This window comes from Camelina sativa, chromosome 9, assembly GCF_030686135.1.
Source record: "Camelina sativa cultivar CO46 ecotype springtype chromosome 9, ASM3068613v1".
NCBI lineage: Eukaryota > Viridiplantae > Streptophyta > Magnoliopsida > Brassicales > Brassicaceae > Camelina > Camelina sativa.
Window position 1 is genome coordinate 32359418 of NC_141888.1, and position 16507 is coordinate 32375924.

Sequence of the window (16507 nt, forward strand, 5' to 3'; positions counted from 1 at the left end):
AGGTTTAGGCTGCAAATTACATTAAAGATGAAAAAGTGGAAAATTTTCGATTTTTTTTTTTTTTTCTAAAAAACAGAGAATGGAAGAAGATGTTTCAGGGAATCAATGCTAGTATAAACCTTTCGATCTGCAATGCAATAGTTTTTGGACTCAGAATCAAATACATGGCTTTACAGACAAGTGTCGAGTATTGTTTGTTGTGACTGGCTTTTCGTATGTTCCAAGGTCTGGTCCCTTGTCTTCAGCTTGTGATTTGAAAAGCTGAAACCTGAGATTTGTTTCCAACGAGCGTTTAAGTCTGCACAACCCTCATGTGTTGATTCCAGGCATAAAGGAGACACAGCTTGTCAAATTTTGCTGATCACTCTCCATTGCCATGTTTCGCACTCTTTCTTGTTGCTTTCAAGATCTGAGCTAAAACCTGTGTCAAGACAAAAGAGTTTTCGCACTTGTCATTAACTGGAACCAGCACAAGAGCGCAAAGATAAAAACCGTTGATTCTTTAAGTCTAAACTTCAAATACTTGAATGAGTCTAGGAACAGTCCGAGGGCGAGTCCGGTCTTCCAATAATTAAACATGGTGATTGTGCTCCGCATCTTGTTGATTAATGGAATAGAAGCTCTGTACATTAAAGCTCCAATGCCTTCAACTACAAGCACAGCCAGTCCAGCAGATAGAACATCCCAATCTCCTGTTTGTCCTATGAATGTAGAGAAAGCAGTTGCAGAGTAGAATCCCACCAAGAGAAAGAAGAGTTTCTTGGGCAGATCTTTCTTGATCTCCTGAATTTTCACCAGAAGCTTAGTTCTGAGAACTTGTATGGCTTTGATTAGCCGTAGACCTCTGGAGCTACTATTACTTGAAGAACTGGATGCTGGATCGAATCTGTCCCCACCAACCGAGCTTTTGATGGTTGTCCATGACATCCTCCTGGAAATTGCAAAAGACCCACTTAAAACTTGGATACTGGAAACATGAGTTCAACATAAGATCTTCTTCTTTAAGACACAGTACATATCACAAGAATTGACAAGCCTAAGCATACTTGGTGTTCTAAGGACTTCACTACTCCATACAAGTCCAATAACGCACAAAAAACCATCATTTAGATATAATCTTACTTTATAACCATGGGTTTTACAGGTTGGTTATGGTCTCTGCCTTGATAGACAACAATATACAGAGAATCGCAAGAAAAATATTCAGATTTTGCCAAAAACCTCATCTCATTGTATTCTCAGCCACACAACGATGCTAAACTTCTAAGCTACAAATTGATGCTTGGGAAGTTAGAAACATGCCTTTGATGTCTGACCAACAGAGGCTGTGCAGGATGAAGAAAATGACAGAAAGAACAAAAGTCCCAGCAAATGGCAAGAGACAAAGGTGCTTTGTCTCTAAAACTCCTCTTTGGTAATAACTTACTTCCACAGTTAGGTAATGTGATGGTGATGGCGAATCCCATGAAACAGCTAACAGAAATGTTGGTCTTCTGACCCAAAATATGTAGTAGCTACTTCCTAGACCACAAAGTTTCAGCATTTATCAATTTCACAATCAATCCATTAAATAAAAACTTTCTCTTGAGAAAACCAACTACAAGCTGATAAACAAAGAGAGTAAGGCTTTTACCAAAAAAAAAACAAAGAGAGTAAGGTTCAAACTCATAGACGGAGAAGAAACAAGAAACACAAAACTGGGATTCAAGAACCACACAGAACACTCAGTATATGGAAAGGTGCCATCACAAAATCTTTTATAATTCAATCAGACATTTTCACAAATACCTTGTAAACAATTCAAGAAAAACCTAATTTCCCCCAATTTCCTAAGTTCCTTCACGCCCATTACTCTATATCAAGCCCAGAAATCGAACCTTTCGAACTGATACTGATATAAGAACAAGAACTCAAACCATTTTTAAGAAAATAAAGCAGTAGTTGACAAAAATAAAAAGGAACCAGCTGTTGGGTGAAGGAGAAAGTATAAGAAGTGGAAGAAGAAGAAGCACAGAGGACCTGAAACGGCGTCGTATTATAACTTGACTCTCCTGCTGCTCTATTTAGAATTTCAAACAAATAGAAATGGTACAGCTTGAGAGGGGATGCCAAACACAAAATTGCAAAGCTTTGTAATACCATTCTATTTATGTGGTGCTGAGCTGAGGTGGGGGAGACTAAAAGGTTTACTTAAAATCTAAATCGAAAGGAAGATGCTTGCATATCTGGGTAGGAGGAAAGGGATGAGATTTTCAACACCAACCTGGAGATTCGTAAGAGGAGTAAGCGGTGTAGCGAAAACGATACCTAAAGAGAGAGTTGACGCTGTCGTGATCGGTGCTGGAGTCGTGGGTCTTGCGGTTGCGCGTGAGCTCAGTCTCCGCGGCAGAGAAGTGCTGATCCTCGATGCCGCCTCATCGTTTGGCACCGTCACGAGTTCCCGGAACAGTGAGGTCGTCCACGCCGGAATCTATTATCCACCAAACTCTCTAAAGGTACAACCTTTCTCTTTTAAGGATCGAATCAATTAATCCTTATGTATTCTTTTGGTATGTTACATAAGTGAACTTTGTTGGATTTTTCTATCAGGCCAAGTTTTGTGTAAGAGGGAGAGAACTGTTGTATAGGTACTGCTCAGAATATGAAATCCCTCATAACAAGATTGGTAAGCTTATCGTTGCTACGGGATCATCTGAGATACCAAAGTTGGATCTATTGATGCATCTTGGAACTCTGAATGGAGTCTCGGGTCTAAGGATGTTGGAAGGTTTTGATGCAATGAGAATGGAGCCACAGCTTCGTTGTGTTAGAGCATTGCTATCTCCTGAGTCTGGGGTTCTTGATACACATTCCTTCATGCTATCTCTAGTGGTACAGAAAACAAACTTCTCTCAGCTCCTTATAGGATCTTCGTTGTTCTGTCTTTATTAGGAAAAGAGTTTTGATTTCATGGTTTACAGGGATAACCACAACCTGAGACTCTAACTACAGGGAGAAGCAGAGAACAATCACGCAACTTTTTCCTACAACACGGTGGTTTTGAACGGTCGTGTTGAAGAAAAGAAGATGCATTTGTTTGTTGCTGAAACTGGACTGTGTGAGGCGGAAGCACAGCTTGAGCTGATCCCTAATCTCGTTGTTAATTCTGCGGGATTAGGTGCTCAAGCTCTAGCAAAGAGATTCCAGGGCTTGGATCATCGGTTTGTTCCTTCGTCTCACTATGCTCGTGGATGCTACTTTACACTATCGGGCACCAAGTCTCCGCCTTTCAGTAAACTTGTGTATCCTATACCTGAGGAAGGAGGTCTCGGTGTCCATGTCACTTTAGATTTAAATGGACTTGTCAAGTTTGGACCTGATGTAGAATGGATTGAATGCACAGACGATCAATCAAGCTTTCTCAACAAGTAAATACTTGCATCTATTCCTGAAATTTTCCTTCCTTACTAGCTTCTCCATGTTGAATAAACTCATGATCTTCATGTTGTTTACAGATTTGATTATCGTGTAAAGACAAACCGAGCAGAGAAATTCTACCCTGAGATCAGAATGTATTATCCGGATCTCAAAGATGGGTCATTGGAACCTGGTTATTCAGGCATCCGTCCTAAGCTTTCTGGACCTAAACAGCCTCCCACAGATTTTGTTATACAGGTAATCTTTTGTTAAGAAGCATCAGACACATCACACAAACATTAGTTTCTATGGTTTCTTGAGGTTTGTTATCTTAAGTTTCTTCTTTGTTCTCAATGCAGGGAGAGGAGACTCATGGAGTTCCTGGTCTTGTTAATCTCTTTGGCATCGAATCACCTGGTTTAACTTCAAGCTTGGCTATTGCAGAACATATAGCAAACAAGTTCTTGAGATGAATTTGAGATAGTCTTCACATATGTGAACAAAACTGCTGCCCGACAAGAAGAAGGCTTATTTATACAGTTTTCCATAGGAAGATGATTCATTTACAGACTTAGTCTATAACTCTTTACGTTTTGTATTCAAATGTTGCAAACTCAAGTTTTTCTTCTGTTCTACCTCAGAATTTTGAACCACACTCATGAAAATGATCGCTGCTGCTACTAAAATAACTCGAGACAATGTTTCAAAGAAAGTTAACAGAATTGCTCCAAGTCAAGAAAGTCTACGGAATGTACAAAGAAACAAAGCTGTTTTCCTCTCTTTTTTTTTTTATAAGGGAACCGACACAAGACAAAAAGAAAAGAGTTTTGAGATCAGAAAGGAGCTGAGCTTGTTCGTCGGAGCTGCCGCTTGGGATCAGGCGGTGGTGCACTTGGCAGGATCCTCTCCACCTCCTGCACAGAAATGTAAAGATAAGCTATGGCCACATATAGACACAGACAAAACCGAACATGAAGTTCAAGGCGAAAACAAACCGGCAAATCCAACTTTGTTCCTAGAAAAAGAAGACTGACTCTGTCTCTTATATTATATGTTCTTCCTAATAAGCCAAACAATTCTTATAAGAAGCAATGAAACAACAAAGACTTAACCTATGCGTGTGCACTATTCTATACTTTATTACATCTTCTGTCATCTATCATTGCCTCTAATATCCAGAACTAATTAATGATCACAAACTTGATCAATAAAACGGAGATAACCATCCAATGCATTACCTTTTGCTTCCTGAGTCTTTCGTTTTCTTCTTCTAACCGTGAAACTTTGATCTCTAGCTCATGAGTGTAAGCCTGTTCATCAATATCCAACGATGGAACACAAAGAGCAAAAGAAAGTGAGCATGACTTGACAAGACTAATAACAACAACAACAATAACTTGGTAATTACAGAAGTTGTTCCTCACCTGCTTTCTAGCTCGGGAACGAGCAGCAGACTCTCTGTTCTTTATCATTCTCTTCTGCCTCCTCTCTACAGTCTTCTCTACAACTTCTCCTGAAGCTACCCTCTTCCTTCCTGGAGTTTGTGTATCTGACAAACCACCCATCAAAGAAGACTGAGACACCATCGCTTGCATATCTGAAACCGGATAAGGCATAAACGTTTGAGGCTGTGGCATTGATGGGAGCTGATGATATTGAACCCATGGGCCAACTTGAGGAATGTTTTGCCCTAAACCAGCACCTGAACCAGCACTACCACCACCACCAACAGGAACACCAGGACCATCATGGTTCGAACCAGGGATCGTCTCAGTGACCACTCCTGCTTTCAACAACAAGTCTTCAAGCGTCATTTCACCAAGCGTAGGCTGCTTATCTCTCCTCTCATGAGCATTACCTCCTCCATTCTTGTTCTGTTGAATGTCTTTCCAGACCTCATCAACAGTCTTTTTGCTAAGATCCCGTGGTAAAGTCAAACTCCCCTGGCGAGAAAGACCCTCCTGAGCTGCTGCAGCTCCATTCAAAGCTATGGACGATGGCTGATTCGCTTCAACAGAACAGACACTCTTAAGTAACTCATCCAGATTCATACTTCCCAATGCTTTACCAGAACTCCCCAAGTGGTTTTGAACCTCATCAAGTGTTAAGCTGTAGAGAGAGCCTTGCCTATTCAAGGACTGAGATTTAGCTTCTTCAACAATACCCCTTTGAGAATCCATAAGTTATGTAGTGGAATATTAAAGAAAAAAACAAGACAGATTGAGATTAAAAAAAACACAATTCTGAGCCCACAAAATCAGAAACCCTAATCTCAACAACCCAGAAATGTTGTAGACCACGAAGAATTCATCAAATCGGAGGCGAAAGTAACCTTTTTTCTAAGGTCGAGTGGCCAAACATGCAGCAGAGAGACGAATACAACAAAACCCAGATATCAAATCGGAAAGAAATGGCCGAGAAGAAGACGAATTCACAGCGGTGTAGCAATCTGAAAGAGTCTTGGGAATTGCATGCAGCATCGAAGGCAATCAAATGCAGATACTAGACATGGAAATCTCAACACAAAGGAAGAATCAAAACGCTTTTGCGAGAGAAGAGATTTTTTTCGAAGACGGAGAAATCAAAAACTTAGCAAGAAGAGAAAAAAAAAAAAAAGCATCAAACTTTGAGAAAAAGTGGAGCTTTATAAATAAAGACCAGATCTAGAACAAGGCAAAGTTTGGGTGTTTATGTCTTGAAAGAGAAACGAAACTATGATATAAGTGCAGAGAGAGAGAGATTTACATATTGCAAAACCTAAACTCTGTGTCTGTGTGTTTCTCTCTCTCTCTCTCTCTTAATTTCTCGTTTTGTTTCGCGCAGGAGAGGAAAGAAAAAAGAAGAAGAGAGAGAAAACCTTTTGATTGAGAAAGTGACACTCAGATACTGTGGCCAATGCCCATCCTCTCCCCCAAAAATGGTCTCTAGAAACTTTCGATCAAAAATACCAAAGAGAGAGATTTGTTTGTTTAATAATTGTGATTAGTGATTACTTTAATGAAGGTAGATATCGAGTTTATTCCATGGGAATAAACACTACATGTGCTCCAAGACCCTGCCTGCTTCAATCAAATTAGCTTTCTATGTGCATATCGATACGTTGGTTGCAAGGTTTTGGTAAGTCTTTCCGTAATCTAAAAATATGTATGACCAAAATGTCCAATCTTGGGAGTAGATTGGTTATCAAACTTTTTTGTAATGGTTACATTAAATGTTTACGTTCTCGGGATTCTCTGATTAATAACGCTCTGAATACGAATACGAATCCTCATCACACTATAGCTTTTGCCTTTTGATTTAAACGGTAATAGAGATCATTGTACATTAAACCATAAGTTCTGCAAAATCGAAATCTCTATTTATACTTTTTATTTCCCAATCTCAGTTTGGGTTTCTAAGAAACTTGACATAACAATTGAGAGATTGTGACATGAGATAAAAAAAAAAAAACACAAACTCTACTACTTACTTCCCACTTCCACTTCAGCATCTCCTTTTCTGCTTCATCATAACTAAATCTTTGGAACTGCAGTTCTCCACGAAAAACTCAAAGTGAGGATCACCAACAAACTTTATGCATTCACGCCTCTAATATATCAAGGAAATATAATCAATCACCTTGTCATGTGACTTATCTGTTTAACCCTGAAGCTTGTGCACAAGGACCTGAAGATACACATACTTTCTAGACCAAAACCAACTTTTAACACTCCAAAGAGGGGTCGGACAATTAAGCAGGAACATATATAGGCAAGAGAGTCGTGCTGAGGGATATACTTTTAACACTTGATTACTTACCAAAACACGTTGTGGATAGCCATAGAAGATACTCTTTTAAGACTTTTGAACTTACCCTTTAACAGATGCGGGTTGCAAAAAGACTCAACTGCAGAAAACCAACAACTTCACCTGTTGTCGTCGACTCGAAAGCTTCCACTTTTCAAGTATTGTGTAATTGCCTATCACACAGATCATTCCTCAGCTGTGACTTTCAGAAGATTGCACCACTTCCTGCCAAGTTTGACTGTTTCAAGTAGTCTACAACTTGGTAATTCAATGGCCAATAAGTTTGGAAACAAAGAGCTAACTTGAAAATGTCACTGTAAAAACTTTTTAAAGTTGACATTGAAAAACAAAAAACTCCAGTGAAAGCTCTTGCTGGGTTTTAACTACCCACAAGTTTTGAGTCATTTTAGAAACCATATGAATTGAGATTAGACTATGTTTTGATATAAAACATTGTGAGATATATAAGCTGGCTGTTCAACCGGCAGTCACACTACCTGCAGAAGAAATAAAGGATTGAACAAACATAAAAATCAGAGTGATACAGAAAGCAAATCAAGATCACTTAAAACATATTACAAAATATGCAATACATACTACAGGCAGAAAAGAAAACCATAAAATCATGAAACAGAGAGATGGAAAAAAACTATTTTGGAAATACTAGAATTCGATAAGCAAGATAAGCAAGAACCGTGCGTAGTTGCGGTTTTAGTTTTACAAATGAAAGTTCTAGTTCAGAAAACTGAAAAGTAGAGACATAAAGTACAATGTTTTTTTTTAAGGAATATCATAAAGAGAGTTGGGGTAAAAAAACAAGTAGACGAAAACTAAAACTCCTTAAAAGGTTTTTATGAGTCTGGCCTTAAGAGCGACCAAAGTAAAGTAAAGAGTAACGTTTCATAAAGACTTCATTTGCATCAGCTCCTTATAAACTTCAGAAGAATCACCAGGCCAATTTTAAAACACTGATTTCTGATATCTGCACAATGAGTTTAAGTAAATAAGAGAAGCAAGAAGCTATAACAACTACTGAAAAATCCCCAAAAACTCCGATGAAACCAAAACCATGTGGGGGGTCAGGACACAAAAAAGTTCTTGTCTTTAGACATTAGTAAGTCAGTTGCAGATCAATTATATATACTGAAGAAAGACAACAAAACAAACAAAGAGGGGAAAATTCATTGATCTACCTGAGTGAATACATGATACATCATACATCTAGTGGCCCATGTAAGGACCACCGTATGGCCCGACACTATGCTGCCCTCTGCCTGTACCGCCTTGACCAGGTTGCGGAGTCTGATAGCCACCTTGCAAACCAGTAGGTGTACCGTACCCAGGAATTGTCCCTGGTGCCATAGCTTGAGTAGCATAACCAGTTGGCATAGCTCCATTTACTGGGTTAACGCCTGTAGCTGCCCCCAAGGACCCCAAAAAAGCCTGTCCAATTGCCGGATTATAAGCCTGTGATGCCAGCAAAGCTGTCAAGTTTGCTGTCAAGGCCTGTCCAATGGCCGGGTTTAGCATCTGTGCTGCTGGACCACCCATTGCAGCTTGGTTACTAGCCATAAGATGTCCATGACCTCCAGGTGTACCGTAACCATTGTTATCGTTTCTTTGGTACCGAGGATTGTTGTGGCTGTGTGGATTATGGTGATGCTGCTGCTGCTGCTGCTTTCCCGGTTTGGGACCATCGATTGCTTTCTGGCAATGCAAGACACTGCCTTCAAAAGTCTTGTGTGGCTCCTCCAAAGCCCTCTTGGCGCTCTCAGCTGACTTGTAAACAAAGAGGCAGAAACCTTTAGGTCTCCCAGTAAACTTATCAAGACCCAAAGGACCTTCTTCAATATCACCAAACTTTGAGAAAAACGCAAGCAGTTTATGTGGATCAAGCTCAGCTCCAACATTACTAACATAAATCTTCTTCTGCGTGTGCTCGGTGTTCGAATGCTGAGCAGGCGCTGAGACAGCAGCAGCAATAGGAGCTCCACCAAAGACAGGTCCTTTAGAAGCCAACTGACAAGCCGTCATACGACTACCAATCTTCTTCTGAGGCTGTTTAAGTGCGTTGCGAGCACCTGAACGAGACTTGTAAAGGATAAAGCCATAACCTTTAGATTTGCCAGAGACCTTATCGAAAACAGCCTTGCAGTCTTCAATCTCACCGTACTGCTTAAAAGCTTCGATAAGCGTCTCAGTTTTGGTATCCCAACCAAGACCGTGAACAAAGATCTTACGATGAACAGGATCCTCATCAGCTACTTCCCTGATTCGATTCGCTACACCAACATGCTTATCCGCCGCTTCTTTAAGAAGACTCAAAAGCTGTTCTTTCGAAAATGGTTCCAACAGATCTTGAATCGGCTCATCGTCGTTATCATCATTTTGATTCCCAGATCCAGACGTCGTCGCCGCTACCTCCATCTGATTATTATTCTTATCCCCATCCTCATCGTCTTCGTCATCATCATCATCATCATCTTCAACTTCTTCTTCGTGCTCTTCTTCTACTTCCTCGTATTCAACTTCTTCGACCTCAGCTTGCTTATCTTCCTTTTTAATTACAAGCTGCTGCTCCTCACCCACCTCCTCCGTCGTCTGCTTCAGCTTCTGAGACGGTTCAGCTGCATCGCTAGATTCATCTTCAAGCTTTCTCTTCTTTGTCATGCCGGACATTAGCAAGGCCTTTTAAAAGCTCCCTCTCTCACCAAGTCTAATTGAAGTTTTAGGGTTTCGAATTTTTTTTTTTTTTGTTTCGGTTAGCTTTGGTTTCTTCTCCAAAAAGCTGATATTATTCTTATTCCCCCCCCCCCCCCCCCCTTATCTAAAATACGCCGCTATGTGGTGTTGACGTATATTAACCTCAAGTTCTTTCTTAGCTTCAGTTCATTTACACATATACCCCTTAAAGGCCCATTAATGATTATTGGGCTTTAGATTCGAAAAGACCCATTTACGAAAAAGTTAAAAAGAAAAAAACGTCCCGCCATGTGTTTCCCGCGAGAAGTGAACGCTCCTCTTAAAGTAGTCAATCAAGTCAGTCCTTTATTCTTACATCTGTCTTCCTCTTCGTCTATTTTTTTAATTTTCCTTTATATATCTTTAATAAACCCTAGATTTACAATTTTCAAGCCCAGGATTCGTCTTTCATATTCTTCCTTCTCAAAATCTGATTAAGCGTCGATTAAGGTTTAAAGGTAAATTCAAAATGTTCATATTTCGCTGTCTCTAGATTCAATTCATCTTTGTATCTGTCTAGATTCAATGTTTCATACTTTACCCAGATCTGCTCTTTCCCATTCTCGCATTTGATTGATGTAGCTACGAGATTTTGATTTAGCGAATTAGGGTTTTCTTTTTTTGCGCGTGCCCATGAAAATTAATTTTGGTTTCGATTTGTTGTTACATTGAATAAACTGTGTAACAAACAAACAAAAAAAAAGAACACTGTTGTTTAATGATTTTGGTTTTGACCACTTTTGTGTTTTGTTGCTACTCTGGTTATTGTTGTTAGCAGTATCCTTTACTGAAGATTTCGTTTTGATTGTTCCAATTCAGGAGTTTAGATTACCGGAGGTTTAGAGCTTAATTTAATCAGTTGTTAGGGTAGTGTATTCATCTGTTAGTTGCGGATAATGGTGGAGTTAAGAAATCGAACCCAGTTGAACTCCCAATTGCATTATATCCGAGCTATTAAAGACGGAACCATCAAAATAGTGATGAATACGGATGGAAACAGGAAGACAAAGCTCAAGTTTAGACAGTTGGTTGATATATACAATCTGGAAAACAGTAAAGTTGATGAGTTAGTTCCAACAGTAGTCAGGGATTTGGAGAATATTTCTGACATTACACAAGGTTTGTTTGGTGCTGATGTGAATACGAAAGCTGATTCTGAAGATTTTAGCATGATAACACTGGAGAAGATTCGGAAACAATGCAAAGCAAAGAAAAGGAAACTTCGAAACCGGAGAGATGTTGAGACAGCGTCAAACGTTGAAGTTAAAAAAGAGTACTTGACTCGAGATGAAGGGTGTGATATTGAGGAGCCTCTTAGCAGTTGGGATACGAAATTCTCCAAGAAAAGAAAGAGAAAACAGGAGCGTAAAGCAAAGTGCGTTTCTACGACTTCCTCTCCGTCTGTGGAAAAAGTTGTTGATTTGCCTGTATTCTTTCATGTGAAGTCTGAAGCTTGGGATGATAGCTATTCAGTTTCTGAAGCCATGGATTTGAATCCTGCAGATCCTTTGCTAGATTGTAGCAAAGAGACAGAATCTTGTTCAAATACGGTGTTGGTGGAAGAGATAATGCTCGATTCGTCCAGGGACATGAGGCTGGTTCCATGTTGCAGTGCAGAGGCGAATGTATCCGGAATGGTAGCCATTGAAGATCCTGTAACTACAAAGCCGGTGGAGGAAGCTTTTGAAGATGCATCAGAAGAGTTTAACGATGCTAGGAAAGCGCAATGCTGTCTTGCTGATTATATTGCTATTGAGGATAAGCAAATTGTTTTGTACAGTAGTGTGTCTGAAGAGGAGATGGAACTGGATGTTGCACAAGATTCAGAATCTGAGAACATTGGTTGTGTCCAAAGCCTCATTTCTTCCTACGCAAGCTCGGGGTGCGAAGAAGTTGAAGAGGATGAGGAGAACAATTATTTAAAGCCTAACGTAGACATGAGCGTAACTGGTTTGGAGATTGTGAAGATAAAAGCTCCAGAAATACTTGCTATTGATTACCCTGGTTCCCCCATCATCAATTTTGGTGTAGAAAATACCGAGATTGAGTGGGAAACCGAAGACATTAGTAAGGATGATTTACCTGAAGCAACTGATATTCTCCAGCTGACCAACTGTTGTAATTCATTGGAGAATTTGCAACTAGTTCCTGATGACAGCACAATTGCAATAGAAGAAGAATATTTGCCAGAAAGATCACAACAATCTTTATACTCCAAGCATCAAGATGAAGCCGGAGACTACAAACTATCACCACTCTATAAGGAGCCTGACGAGGTTCAAAAAGTTGCAGAGACTGATAGCATCCAGCAGCAACAGCCACACCACCAACCAGAAAAACTACTCTCAGGGAGAAAGGTTTGTCCTCTGCATAATTTACTCAAACCACATTCTAATCTTAGTGCAGTTACTCATTAGATACATTTTGGTTTTCAGGCTTTATCTCCCACCTCTCAAGCAAAACTTCGCAAGGCAATGGAGCACCCCGATTCACCTGAGAAAAGGAGTAAAAGTAAGTCAATGAAGAAAGAAATTGAGGTCTTTTCTATGCTTTTTTTTTGCATTGTAACACTTCAGATTCTCATCCATGTTACAAACTATAATCCAGAATCCAGAGGGAAACTCTACTTCAGTAGCCAAAACTCGCATAGGATCCTTAAGGCTCAAGGGCTTGATAACATCGACAGAGTGGAAATCATTCCAAGCTCAAAGCAGGCCATTCAAAAAGCAAATAATAATACTCGGCAAACGAAGTATCAAAAAACCACACAGAAGTTTCCACGTCGAGTTGCTCAAGCAGCAAAAGCACAGCCTTTTAGCACTGGATGCACTTCTATACAAAAATGCTCACAGAAAGCTATTGCCTTCTCGCAAGGGCAAATGCGTGATTTCCAATGTGTTGCGGCTAGGCTCACAAAAGAGTTGAAATCGATGAGAAAAGTTACAAAGAGATGTCTGCTAGGTGAAAGCAACCCCTCCAACATTTCTGACTGTAACTTAGATGAGGTACTTTTGTCTATTATAAGCAAATGAAATTTGGTTTTCAGTGACTGAATACGGAATTTTTAAACTTCAATCTTGGCTTTCTCTTTCCAGGTGAGAACTTTGATTGGAAATGCAGAAAAAACTGAAGAGGGTTGCAAGAAATGGATGTCGATGATAGAGCGTGACTGTAATCGGTTTTGCAAACTCATGGTATGTTTAACACTCTTAATTAACATTCATAAACACGTCCAAGATAATTTTGTCTTCATTCAATCTCTTAAGTATTCTCCATTCCCTTCTTTCACAGGGTATGGTCAAAGAAGAATCTCCAGCTACTGAAAACATTGTTGAGAAGAAAAAGAAGATTAGATTTGCAGATGATGCAGGAGGAGATCTTTGCCAAGTCAAGGTTTTTGAGATTGATTTGGAATCAGAATCATAAACAAAGTCTGTAAAATTAGTGTAATGTAAAACTCTTCACACCATTTGTACATTACATTGTCTTGAGGTTTGACGAGATATAAAGAGTTTAGTCCAAAAATAAAGATGACTTTACTTAGTTTTCGCATAACAACGTTTATTGCAACAGCTTTAACCAAGCTTGTCAAGATTGGTCTGATGATTAACAGAAATAACTAACTATGTGAACGAGTGGACAATAACATATCTAAATATGGAGATGGCGAATAAGGTTGTTGAAGCCAAAACAAAACACTGTGAAGAAAGTTGAAGATTGAACAAAGATGTTGAAGAAAAGGAGGACGTGAAAAAGATGAAGATGAAGAAAAGTACTTGGGCTATGGGGTGTTGTTGTTCGTCTCCAAGGGATTTCAGATGGTTTGTGTCAAAGGCATTTGATTTATGCTTGTTTCCAAGTCTCCTTTCCAATTTTAAGTTAACTAATCTTGATAAGGCCCAATTTTGTTAGGCCCATTCTTAAATCAATTGATCCTATTATCATCTTTTTATGAAGAAAAAATATATATTTATTTACAGTTTACTTCATTATAGAGAGAGAGACTAGAGAAGCCAAATAGATTGACAGGAAAGTGAGGAAACCAAAAAAAAATAAAGAACGAAGAATGGAATCTTTTTAAACTTAGAGAATGAAGAAACTTGGGGGACAAGAGTGGAGGAGTTTCTTGGAAATGGGAATGAGGAAGAAACTTTGGGCGCAATGCATTTGAGTTTTTTGACACACACACGACCGCTTCTTCAAGTCAACATTCTCACGTGCCCCCCTCTCTTCTTTTTTTTTTTCACTTTTTTTTTTTATTTTTAATCACATTATTATACTAATAATACTCCGTTAATAGGCTTAATAGTAATAATAATATATTAGTGGTGGATTTTTGTTCAATTTATGAGACAAAAAAATAATAATAACGCGGAATCGTCATGATAGTGTCATCATTACATCGGTTTAGAAGATGACGACATCGCTGGCGTCTATTGACTTTGTTCCTCCCATTTTAGATTCGTTTTTTTTTTTAATTTTTTTGTCAGGATCCTCCGATCTTTTATAGATCAATGCTACATTTTTCTAATGACTGACTGATCCGAAAGACTTTCTCCTTTTACTTTTTCTTTTTAAAGATATTTATATATTATTATCCAATACACTAATTAGTACTATAATTATTATACTACTCTAATTTTAATTTGTTTTCAGAATAAAAATCCTTTTTAGATTGCAATTTTAATAAAATCTAGATTAGGAAGATATACTGTACATATTATATAAAAAATTTCACTACAAGCAAAATATATGAAGAACGGCCGTGGTATAACTTTTTTTAAAGTCAGAAGTGTTAGACCTCTTTGAACGCACGTGAATCGTCTCACCATATAGCATATATAGTGCTATCTAGTGGTGGGCATTTCGGTTTAAGTTCGGGTTCGGTTTGGGTTCGGTTCGGTTTGGTTAATTCGGTTTTCATAAAACTCTAACCATACTCAACCATTGTTAGTTTGGTTTGGTTTGGGTTTGGGTCAGTTTATATTCGGTTTGGTTTGGTTCAGTTTGGCTTTAATTCAGTTTGATTTTATTCGGTTTAAAAATCAATTAATGTAACAAAACAAAAGTCATTGTCCTCTGTAAGTTGAATAATTCAAAGAATCCATGAAAATTTTACCTAAAAATGATAACTATATAAATATTAAATGTTTAGTAATTAGGAAAAAATAAAAATGAAACAAACTACACAATGTAATGATAACTATATAAATATTAAATGTTTAGTAATTAGGAAAAAATAAAAATGAAACAAACTACACAATGTAAGAAGATAAAAAAGTATAATTTCTTGTAAAATCATTTATTGTTGTGAAACACTTAGTGGACTCACTAGACCGGCCCATGTACTAAGCTATGGAGTCTCGGTCCATAGGCTTTACTCAGTCCATATAGCTTCGGCCTACGGGCCGAAGCCTTACTCGGCCATTAACTCTTTAGTCGGTCTAACCCTAAGCTTTGTACTCTACTATATATATGCATGTAATCCTTGGGAATTATCAATAAGAAACACAAGAGCTTTATCCCTAAACTCTACTTTCATAACACGTTATCAGCACGAGTCTCTAACCCTAAAACCCTAATAGGCAGCCGCCGATCCTTCTTCCCTAAACACCCTAAAACCGCCTCTAGTTCTTTCTCCTTCTTCGAAGATCTCTTGATCTCGAAGTTCTTTCTGTTGATACTCGAGCATCCTTAGCTCGAGATCAAGTTTTCTCAAAACCCTATCGAGGTTTGCACGGTTACTTGGTTCGGGGGTGAGTTCGCGCGCAAGGAGTAGTTCGTGGGAAGCAGATCGAGTTCGCGGCAAGGAGCTCAAGTTCGTGGGAAGCTGTTCAAGGTTCATGGTTCGTGATATCTGAGGTCTTTAGCTCCCAGATCCTATCCAGTCAGAACCCTAAGGTGTTAAGGTAAACAAAAGTTCGAACCTCCTCAAAACCCTATGATCGAACTTGAACTTAAAACTATGGAACCCTAAAACATCCAAGTATACAATCTAACAAACCTTAAATTTCCCTAAATCTTAAAACTTAAAAATCAGATTGTTAGGGCTGTTAGATTGATTGAGAATTGCACCATATACATCAAGCTTTAAAATCCGAATTTGGTTGATTGAATAGTCTAAGATTGCTTGAATTGTTATGTTGCATAAGAACCTAGAATTGATGTTGTTAGGATCATGAGATAGGATTTGATCTAACTGTTCTAGGAGAATTAAAACTTGGATTGATCATGCATATAGAAATCGAAATTGTTTTAGATGATTGAATCGGCTGCATGATTTTCGAACTAGCATTGTTCTAGGATTGAATCCGATCAAAGTAAATTATTTTGTTAAACTTCCATAATTGTTAAACTTGATTTCGGAATTAAAATATATTAGAGATAAGTATCTAAACTAATTTAGCAATTATCCTAAGTTGTTAAAATATTAAATCCTAGAGTAAAAAGGAAACTTAAGGAAAAGGAAATCCTATTTAAGATTGTTGCATGCATTAGTCTATTTGCTTTTGTTGTCTTGCATGCATGAATTTAAACCTAAAACCAAATATGGAAAGGCATGGTTCGATCTAAAATATCGCAT

At 38.5% G+C, this 16507-nt stretch overlaps 5 protein-coding genes across 14 annotated transcripts; 2 read left to right on the top strand and 3 right to left on the bottom strand.

Moving 5' to 3' along the window:
* Window positions 1-92: 92 nt before the first annotated feature.
* LOC104712344 (uncharacterized) lies at window positions 93-2484 on the bottom strand. 4 transcript variants are annotated; one of them, XM_087467126.1, is made up of 4 exons: window positions 2308-2484; window positions 1303-1521; window positions 524-931; window positions 93-421 (listed from the first exon to the last, which is right to left on the bottom strand). In XM_087467126.1, exons 2-4 carry the CDS (start codon window positions 1464-1466, stop codon window positions 415-417), a joined length of 579 nt encoding a protein of 192 aa, XP_087323252.1. In that variant the 5' UTR covers window positions 1467-1521; window positions 2308-2484; the 3' UTR covers window positions 93-414. The 4 variants fall into 4 exon arrangements, with proteins under 4 accessions (XP_087323252.1, XP_010427532.1, XP_010427530.1 ...); XM_010429230.3 differs by lacking the exon at window positions 2308-2484 and adding an exon at window positions 2020-2136; XM_010429228.2 differs by lacking the exon at window positions 2308-2484 and adding an exon at window positions 1789-2025.
* On the top strand, window positions 2214-4051 carry LOC104712343 (L-2-hydroxyglutarate dehydrogenase, mitochondrial). Its single transcript, XM_087467122.1, has 5 exons — window positions 2214-2495; window positions 2590-2871; window positions 2992-3407; window positions 3495-3654; window positions 3756-4051. Exons 1-5 carry the CDS (start codon window positions 2214-2216, stop codon window positions 3867-3869), a joined length of 1254 nt encoding a protein of 417 aa, XP_087323248.1. The 3' UTR covers window positions 3870-4051.
* A 4-nt stretch (window positions 4052-4055) lies between these two features.
* On the bottom strand, window positions 4056-6363 carry LOC104712342 (ABSCISIC ACID-INSENSITIVE 5-like protein 2). Of its 3 annotated transcripts, XM_087467124.1 has the most exons (4): window positions 5729-6363; window positions 4821-5523; window positions 4635-4706; window positions 4056-4310 (listed from the first exon to the last, which is right to left on the bottom strand). In XM_087467124.1, the coding sequence occupies exons 1-4, from the start codon at window positions 5755-5757 to the stop codon at window positions 4230-4232; spliced, it is 885 nt and encodes a 294-aa protein (XP_087323250.1). In that variant the 5' UTR covers window positions 5758-6363; the 3' UTR covers window positions 4056-4229. The 3 variants fall into 3 exon arrangements, with proteins under 3 accessions (XP_087323250.1, XP_019084909.1, XP_087323249.1); XM_019229364.2 differs by having other exon boundaries at window positions 4821-6170; XM_087467123.1 differs by having other exon boundaries at window positions 4635-6170.
* A 369-nt stretch (window positions 6364-6732) lies between these two features.
* LOC104712346 (UBP1-associated protein 2A) lies at window positions 6733-10056 on the bottom strand. Of its 5 annotated transcripts, none has more exons than XR_755509.3 (3): window positions 8376-10050; window positions 7015-7679; window positions 6733-6922 (listed from the first exon to the last, which is right to left on the bottom strand). XR_755509.3 is itself a non-coding variant. In XM_087467120.1 (2 exons), exon 1 carries the CDS (start codon window positions 9859-9861, stop codon window positions 8404-8406), a length of 1458 nt encoding a protein of 485 aa, XP_087323246.1. In that variant the 5' UTR covers window positions 9862-10011; the 3' UTR covers window positions 6733-7679; window positions 8376-8403. The 5 variants fall into 5 exon arrangements, 3 of the variants coding, with proteins under 3 accessions (XP_087323246.1, XP_087323247.1, XP_010427537.1); XR_015566911.1 differs by having other exon boundaries at window positions 7015-7407; window positions 8376-10011; XM_087467120.1 differs by having other exon boundaries at window positions 6733-7679; window positions 8376-10011.
* Window positions 10057-10206: 150 nt separating this feature from the next.
* Window positions 10207-13453, top strand: LOC104712347 (uncharacterized). Its single transcript, XM_010429236.2, has 6 exons — window positions 10207-10382; window positions 10744-12281; window positions 12360-12435; window positions 12532-12929; window positions 13020-13118; window positions 13216-13453. Exons 2-6 carry the CDS (start codon window positions 10821-10823, stop codon window positions 13348-13350), a joined length of 2169 nt encoding a protein of 722 aa, XP_010427538.1. The 5' UTR covers window positions 10207-10382; window positions 10744-10820; the 3' UTR covers window positions 13351-13453.
* The last annotated feature ends 3054 nt before the right edge of the window (window positions 13454-16507 follow it).

What these genes read in the sequence shown, in the direction of transcription:
- LOC104712346 (XM_087467120.1), bottom strand. Translation starts at nt 9,861, where the DNA reads ATGTCCGGCATGACAAAGAAGAGAAAGCTTGAAGATGAATCTAGCGAT.
- LOC104712344 (XM_087467126.1), bottom strand. Translation starts at nt 1,466, where the DNA reads ATGGGATTCGCCATCACCATCACATTACCTAACTGTGGAAGTAAGTTA. An exon ending in CTGTTGGTCAGACATCAAAG is followed by an intron (nt 932 to 1,302) that starts GCATGTTTCTAA and finishes TGCAATTTCCAG; the next exon opens with GAGGATGTCATGGACAACCA.
- LOC104712347 (XM_010429236.2), top strand. Translation starts at nt 10,821, where the DNA reads ATGGTGGAGTTAAGAAATCGAACCCAGTTGAACTCCCAATTGCATTAT. An exon ending in AACTACTCTCAGGGAGAAAG is followed by an intron (nt 12,282 to 12,359) that starts GTTTGTCCTCTG and finishes TTTGGTTTTCAG; the next exon opens with GCTTTATCTCCCACCTCTCA. An exon ending in ATCGGTTTTGCAAACTCATG is followed by an intron (nt 13,119 to 13,215) that starts GTATGTTTAACA and finishes CTTCTTTCACAG; the next exon opens with GGTATGGTCAAAGAAGAATC.
- LOC104712343 (XM_087467122.1), top strand. Translation starts at nt 2,214, where the DNA reads ATGCTTGCATATCTGGGTAGGAGGAAAGGGATGAGATTTTCAACACCA. An exon ending in CCTTCATGCTATCTCTAGTG is followed by an intron (nt 2,872 to 2,991) that starts GTACAGAAAACA and finishes CTCTAACTACAG; the next exon opens with GGAGAAGCAGAGAACAATCA. An exon ending in CAATCAAGCTTTCTCAACAA is followed by an intron (nt 3,408 to 3,494) that starts GTAAATACTTGC and finishes TGTTGTTTACAG; the next exon opens with ATTTGATTATCGTGTAAAGA.
- LOC104712342 (XM_087467123.1), bottom strand. Translation starts at nt 5,576, where the DNA reads ATGGATTCTCAAAGGGGTATTGTTGAAGAAGCTAAATCTCAGTCCTTG. An exon ending in AAAGACTCAGGAAGCAAAAG is followed by an intron (nt 4,311 to 4,634) that starts GTAATGCATTGG and finishes ATTTCTGTGCAG; the next exon opens with GAGGTGGAGAGGATCCTGCC.